This window comes from Centruroides vittatus, unplaced genomic scaffold (assembly GCF_030686945.1).
Source record: "Centruroides vittatus isolate TY-2023 unplaced genomic scaffold, ASM3068694v2 contig_986, whole genome shotgun sequence".
NCBI lineage: Eukaryota > Metazoa > Arthropoda > Arachnida > Scorpiones > Buthidae > Centruroides > Centruroides vittatus.
The window spans coordinates 806,538-814,761 of NW_027122655.1; the positions used below are offsets into that span (position 1 = coordinate 806,538).

Sequence of the window (8,224 nt, forward strand, 5' to 3'; positions counted from 1 at the left end):
AAAAAATTCTGGTGGGAAACACTTATAGTTCTGATCTAGAACTTGACTTCTACTCATTTCTGCATTTGAAATTTTTGGTAGGACAACAATTCCGAAGTGACGAGAATCGCAGATGACTATGCAAGATTGGGGGACGACTTCTTTGACTAGGATTTTGAAAACTTATCTGTTGCTATGATGAAACATCTGAACCTCAAATGTAGACGTGTTGAAAAATAACTGATTTTCTATGACATTAAACTTAGGAAAGAAACTTATTTGAAGTATCTTTTCATATCTAGCCAAACAGAACTTTATTATTTTATGCCTCATTGAAAAGTATAAAATCTTAAATTTACTATGTGGCACATTTAAAAATAATGAGTGAAAAGCAATTGTTTTATACATCCTTTACAACTTTCTTATCTTCAACAATAATATGTATGTACAAATATACATAGAAAGTATTTTTAAAAGTTGAAAATTGCAAAGTGGTTCCTTCATTTCCTTTAATATTTGGCTGTGTTCATTAGCACTTCTCAACTACAAGGGTGGTTTTTTTTTCAAGCTCTCCAATGGTCCATAAAAAAAAAAGACAAGTGTAAATAACAAAATGAATTTATTACCAACAGTTAGGTACAAACATGGTTACTTTTCGACATAATCACTGTGAAGATTGGGGCATTTGTCATATCTGTTGACAGCTTTTCCATCCCCTCTTCATAGAACGTTGCCGCCAGTGAATTGAGATGGCCTTAAAGACGTTGTTTTGAAGATCATCATTAGTCTCAAATCTCTGTCCTCCTAGCCACGTTTTCAGTTTGGGAAAGAGGTGGAAGTCTGAAAGGTGGATGTCTTTGTCACCTTTAAACACCTAGTGTATAGCCCTGATTTAGTGCTGAGTGATTTTCACCTCTTTCCTGAACTGAAAATGTGGCTAGGAGAGCAGAGGTTTGAGACTAATTATGATCTTCAAAACAATGTTAGGGTCCATTGCAAGTCATTGGCAGCAACATTCTATGAAGAGGGGATGGAAAAGCTGTCAACAGATATGACAAATGCCCCCAATCTTCACAGTGATTATGTCGAAAAGTAACCATGTTTGTACCTAACTGTTGGTAATAAATTCATTTTGTTATTTACGCTTGTCTTTTTTTTATGGACCATCGGAGCTTGAAAAAACAGCTTACGTATTTTAGGAGAGCTGTTGACTGCAAAAACTCTTCATTTCTATTCTCAGATTCAAAAATTTGTGTAGTAACCAATTACTATTCTGGACTAGTAAAATATTAAAATTCTTTTTTAAAATTACCATAATCCATTGACTAGATGGATTATGGTAACAGGGCAGATATTTGTTGATTTTAAATTGCAGTTATGAAACTTGTGTCCAAGGAGTGGGGTAGGTTATGCAAAGATTTTATTTTGTTCTGGCAATATTTTGCAGGTTATGCTCACAAAAATACGGTAAATGTTTTCGATCAATTATTAAAATTTCAGCCATGGCTTATTTTTGTAAAACTCCTCATTTAAATGTTGTTGATACTTTTATGTAGAAATTAAAATTGTAGTGATTTTCTTATATTCTCCATTAATGAATATAAATTGTCTGAAAATGTTGGATGTTAAGTAAGTGATTGCTATCAGAATTATTGACAATGGTGTAATAAATGATCTTATATACCTGAATATATCTCTGCCTTTGTAATCCACAATAAGCCTTTACCCAAAAACAGCACATTGTGTGGATTATGGGCATTCGTTGCCCATTACAACAAATCAGTTAAGTATGCAGAAGGAGTTGTTACAAAGATCTTAATGTTGCATTTCTAATTTTTTTTTGTTTTTTTATATTCAGGATTTGGTGAACAGAAGAATAAGTATGGATATGATGATCGAGACGGCTGCACACAAAACAAAACATCAATTTATTTTTCTCACGCCACTAAATATGTCCAACTTGAAACGCTCACCACTGATCCAAATCTGTCGCATGCCTGATCCAGACCGAAAACAGAATTCTCGAGAAGAAATGGAATGAGTTGAGTTTGGTTCAACAAAAATTTACAAATGCCGTTTCTACTACAATTTATTAAGCACATTTCAGATTATTTAATTAAATAATTTTATTTCACATTTCAAATGAGCACAGGGGAATATAAACGTGTTTATAAGCAACATGTTCACTTTATTACAACAATTTATCATAAAAGTGATGGCTTATAAATATAAAGAGCCTTTTATGATAAAACTGAGCTTCACATTTTCATCGGTTTTGGACTATAGAGATGACAAAATAAGTCCAAAAGTACTTAAATGGAGTCGTCCACTATACGGGATTAACAAGTAATATGTGAACATATTTTGTATTGTATGGATTCTTTTCAATAATTAAAATGTATTATGCTAACAAGATTATTATTATTTTGGACCAAATTTTTCATTTTTTAAAAATACACTGAATCTGTCAAGTGTCCAGTTTTTATTTTTGATCAAAATTGTTTGATATTGTTAGAATCTTTAGTCAATTTATTAATAGTTTATATTTCTCAAACTTTGAAAAATGGCTTTATGTCATTTTCTACTTATTTACTATTGTAATATCTACGAATTCTTAGTATCTAATTTGTTGATATGTCCATAGAGACTCCTCCTTGTTTGGTTTTTAACCCTTTCTATGCGGTTATACGCCTTTAGGCGTATGTCACGTGACTTGCCGTTAATTCGTGATGCGGCATACGCCTTTAGGCGTAATTAATCAAAAAATTCGATTATTTTGTGTTATATTCGATTTTCCAGCGATCTTAGCTTTGATTCGCTCTTCTGTAGGTCGATTGACTTTGTTTAAGCCAAAAAGTGTTTTCTGATCACCCCTGGGCCATAAATATTTTGGTAAAATGGACCTCCTATTATTCTACAGCAAATCTTCCCAGTTAACTACACAGTTGACTGAAAACAATCAAAGGGAACAAACTCCTTCTACAGTTTTATTGGGTATCTTCTGTCTTTGTTGACATTACTTTAACTAATCACAGACTTGTGAAAGAAAAATTTGCCGCGAAAAGTCCCGTCTTCAACCTTCCAAGTAAAATGTAAACAATCGCAATAAATCCGCTTTTTAAATCGTTTTTTAGCATCAATTAACTAATTTAATGTACTTAGACATTAAATTAGCTAATTCTACAGTATTTCGGCTAGTAAATATGTTTTCAAAACTATCTAGCAATAAATATTCCCAGGAAACTCCACCTCCCAATAGTAAATCTATGGAAGATCTTCTTGCTGTTAATTGGCTTTAAAAATTTTGTTTCTACGCCTATTACGCTCTAATTGGTAATTTTGTATTATGACTGAATCAACTTCAACGAATGAGAGTTTTTTTTTTAAACCATTTGGTCGGGATTTTCCCGCGAAGAACCAATCCACGTGATTAAAGTCAGAATGTAAACAAACGTTAAAAGATAGCTATGTTCATCGTTTTAGAGCCGTAATTCTACTAGTTTTCATGTTATTTGACTTTACTTAGACAAGAAGATTTCTTATCAAAAGCTTCTATCTGAAAAATTTACCGAAAAACTCATTACTTCCAGATATTGCATAATTGCAGGAAAACTTAACTAATCGCTTATTTTAGTGTATTATTGTATAAAGCCTTGAAAAAATATAAAAAAGTGTCGAATATTCACTATTTTAAGCAGAAATATATGATTATAAACTTTAACGTGTTGCTTTACGATAACAATCAATCCCTCTCCCTGCCAAGTAATTAGAGACATAGTGTAAATAATGGCAATAACTTCTCCCCCACTCTAGCTAGAGAGCTGCGGTTTCTTTTATTTAAAAGAAGACAGATGTATCTAACTAACAAATGTACAAAATTTAGCGATTTTCTGTAAATTAATTATTTTTTTCTTTTGTTCGTAAGCTTCAAATTTTAATATTATTTTAAATTTCTATTAAACTAAAAATTAAACAATCGTAAACTGTGATATGTTCTTAATCAAACACAAAAAACAGATTAAACATAGCGCGATTTTGAAGCGAAATATCGCGATTTAAAAATTATCCAAAAACTGCAAAAAATGCGCCGCATGACAAATTCCACTCAATTATTTGCTGTAGATCGCCAGCATGGAAAGGGTTAAACTCAAAGTGACGTGTTTTGGCATTATTGCTCTCTTCAGACAGGTTTCCCTAATGATAAAAATATTGTTTGTACAGAATAGAGTCCCAGAAACTTGATGTTCAATGAAACTTGTCGTGTCATCCAAAACATTAAAAAAATACATGTAACATATTTGATCCTACTGTAAAGTTGTTTTGTTGTTATTCACCGGCAACACTCAATAATAGCATCGGTTCCATGTGTTAACAAAGAATAACTTCTCCCAAAGTGCCGTGACATGAATGTCACTAACTTGAAAGTAACTACCAAATGGCCAATATTTTTTTAAATTAACATTTAGCTGTAAATAGAAATAGTCACTAATGGTGGGTAGTTAATACATATACGAATTTGCAAGCACAATACATTTACGAAAATTTTGCTATTTAGACTAGCATTGTCACTGTGCCATAGAACTTGACATATTCTGTAACTTGTCACCTCGGTCCACATTAAGTTGAGTTTGTGGACTCTACCATATTGCCTAGAAATTTAGCAGGTCCTAATTCAATAGCTCTTTTCTCGGTCTTTCTTACTGTTAATTTTACTACAATTCCCACTATTGGAGACCACGTATGTTTGTGGCACAGACCATTAAAAATAAAATTTCTATTGGTTAACTTGTTCAAATGTGCAGTTTCAATATGATTTTAAAACTAAACTCCCAAAATTCCGTTTTTTAGTATACTCCCCAATTTTTAAAAGGTTCCAGTCATATCAACAGATATAATGTTCAAAAGTCAAATTTGAGCATTGTAACTTTATGCATTTATATCTCTGTCTGTAAAAACAATGCAAATGTTGTTTATGCAGAAGTTAAAATCCTAGAGTCTTTCGCTTGTTTCTCCTTTATGCGAATGCTCGCAGTTTCTGAAGATCTTGGTTAAGAATATTTGAGTGAAAAAATTCCTTGAAATATCAGTAAGAATGTCTAAATGCCTCAATCTGAGAATCATGCTCTCCAACGGATTTAGTTGTTTAATCATCACCACTCACTTGCTTTAAGAGTTTTCAAACAAAAAAATTTTCAGTTCAAGCAAGTGCAATACAGCTTTACTCCAGACAAAATGAAACCAAATTCTCTAGCATCCAATGAGTTTTACTGGAAATCTAATGTTTGGTTTTATTTTTTGTAACCTACCTCTCAGAGCAAGTGGTATGGTAAATTTTAGATAATTGTCAAACTTGATCCGAATCTGTCTCACAGATGTAGCCAAGTAACCGCATTCTACAGAGTGGAACATTGTTAATCAGCATTGTTAAGAAATTAATGTAGAAAATCTAAAGGTGCAGAACAGTAGCAATAAGATTGGTGTATGATGAACCGAAAGATAGAAAAGTTTGTGATTTTATCGTAAAAAAAGATCTTTGGCAAGAGCACATTCTGCAAGGAAGAGATACCAATGGTGCGGGTGGATGAAGAATGTTTCCATAATGATCTAACGAGCCCATTATTTAGAAAGTGTTATCGCTCATCTAACTAACGTACATACAATTCATCTTTGTTTTATCAATGTGGATTTAAAAAAACTTGCCATTTTGTTGGAAAAAACACCTAGGAGAAAGTGCAATTGCAAGAGTAAAATTGGTTGGGTAACTTCTAGATCTAAAAGAATAAGAACAACCAAGACCCGTGAAGTTCGACTTGAGCAACATTCAGTAAAAATGGCTTTGACAAAGGCTGCTGAAACAGCGTCATGTCAAGCTCAAGTATAAACTACTTAATTTGTAGAAATAGCAACTCTTGTTGAATTTTTAAAATCTCTACTTTCTGATAAAAAGTATTTCATCATGCTTGGCAGAGAAATTTCTAGTTATACAATAAATATCACCATAAAATAGATAGCGCACAAATAACATACAGGAAAGTGCTCCCTGTAGTTGCTTAATTTTATGATCAACAAAAACCTTCCTCGCACTGCCAAAAGTGAATTAACAGATATCAAGTCAAAGGGACTTTTATGCCATCCAACAGAGGCATTGCACAAATTGCTTATGTTTTTAGAATCTATTATTTCAAAATCTTTGTGTAATTTACAAGAGAAACGTGTACTTTATGATAACCAATGCAGTTTTGAATAATGGTTGCTTGAACAGTTTATGAATTGATTATGAACTTACTTCATACAGCTTCGCTAACTGCTAAAATTATTCACTTCTACATCACTTGTAGGCTTCATTTTTTACAAGAGAAAAAATTTGATCTAAGATCAAAAGTTATCACCTGTTCAATAAATTTTATAATTTGCATAAAATTAGGTGACAACTTAAAGTCATTATACTGTTACTTTATTGCTTATCGTAGCTTCTCTTTACTTAAATCGACCAATAAAAAAAACAATTTCAAATATCTTATAAATAAATTCTAATTGGAGGTAAAATTTGGGCAAGTTAACAAGCACGCTCGAACATTGTATGTGGGTCTTGTACCCAAACTGCCATTTTTCGTGCCATCTGTCAGAGCTAGAGAAAAAATCGAAAGTAAAAAGGTAAAGTCAACAGATCGTAGGATTAAAAGACCCCAATTTTACCATCTCGTTTTTAATTTTATCTAGATCAGAGGCCTTTTTATTTCTTAAAAAACTTAGAACCCACTAGTTCCTCAAAGGAAATTGGGTCATCTAATAAATGGACTATAATTATCAAAATGTATAGCAAGGTTAATGACCAAAAATGTTCTCTCAGAAACAAGTTCCATTCCTTGGTAGAAAAAATATTAGATGATCTTTGAACTCTAAATTTATTAACCGTTTTCCAAAAGTCACCCAAATCTACAATTCAAAAATTGCACATTGACCCTATGCCAAAACAATATCTTCTTTGCCTCACAAAAAGATTTAAAGTTTTTATTCAGTTTAGAATAATTAGTATAAGCTTCTTTAGTTCTGTCCTTTCTAAAAGATTTCAAAGCACAATTGTTTGAAGTTAAAAAAATTTGCCAATTACAATCAAACCAAATTTTTCCATAAGGACTTCAAAATTGTCCAAACAACACACCACATTGAGAGGCCAATTCTATTAGCAAAGATATCAATTTTGAATAGAAAGATAAAAAATATCCAAAAGTTTTTCTCTCTAATTCCATCAAACCCAGAATTAACAGTAGAGAAATGATTGGCCAACTTCGAGGGTTTCCAATAAATTCTCTTCATTGGGTCTAGAACTACTATGAAATTTAAGTTACCAAGACAGGTAATGATCACAATTAAATTTGTTTAAAACCTGCAATTTATTCAAGTGGTCCACTAAGTTAGATTTGGAAGCAATTAAATCTATAACTGAAGTACCTACAATAGAAGCAGATGTAAATTTAGCTGAAAAATCCATTACGAAACAACCATTTGAAATTAGCATTATTTATTAAAAGCATTAAAAAAAGGCCAGAATTGATCAACAAACAAAGTGTAGTGTTTTACCATGATAATGCCAAATTTCACGCAAGTTTGGTAACTCATCAGAAACCGTTATAGCTTAGATGGGATGTGTTACCACACCAACCATATTTGCCAGATCGGGCACACTCAGATTATTACTTGTTCCAGTCTATACAAATTTTTTTTTAACTGTAAGACATTCACTCGAAATGACAATGTCAAAAATCACTTGGATCAGTTTTTTTGTAAACAACGATCAAAATTTTTATGAATGTGAAATCATGCTACCACCAGAAACAATGACAACAGGTATTTGACCAAAATGGTCAATATATAATTAAATATTTTATTGATTTATTATAAGAATATTACGTTTATTTTTTTATGGAAAAAACTAAATTACTTTCCGAACAACCCAATAATATAATCAAGGTATCGTGTTTCTATCCACCAATTTTGCCTATTTTTATCTCTGTACCGATTCACTTTATTCATGGGTCATGTTTCATACAATTGTAGTTTCAATGCCAATGATTGGAATAAGGTAATATTTCTTTGCTAGTAGAAATTCAATGGCAACTACTTTCAAAAAATTATTGGCTAAAGTGCTTTTACATTTGGAAGGATAAACACAATATAATATATCCAAATGAGTGATATAATGAGAAGCCACTATATTATTATTGGGCTGCAATTTTTTGAAATT

At 31.8% G+C, this 8,224-nt stretch overlaps 1 protein-coding gene across 1 annotated transcript in view; it reads left to right on the plus strand.

The window, feature by feature from the left end:
* The window catches only part of SMC6 (Structural maintenance of chromosomes 6), a 143,486-nt gene extending 141,092 nt beyond the window's left edge, over positions 1-2,394 (plus strand). The window contains exon 25 of the mRNA XM_067283419.1: positions 1,838-2,394. Coding sequence (XP_067139520.1) covers positions 1,838-2,020 — 183 coding nt within the window. The 3' untranslated portion in view covers positions 2,021-2,394. The remainder of the gene's footprint in view (positions 1-1,837) is intronic.
* Positions 2,395-8,224: the final 5,830 nt, after the last annotated feature.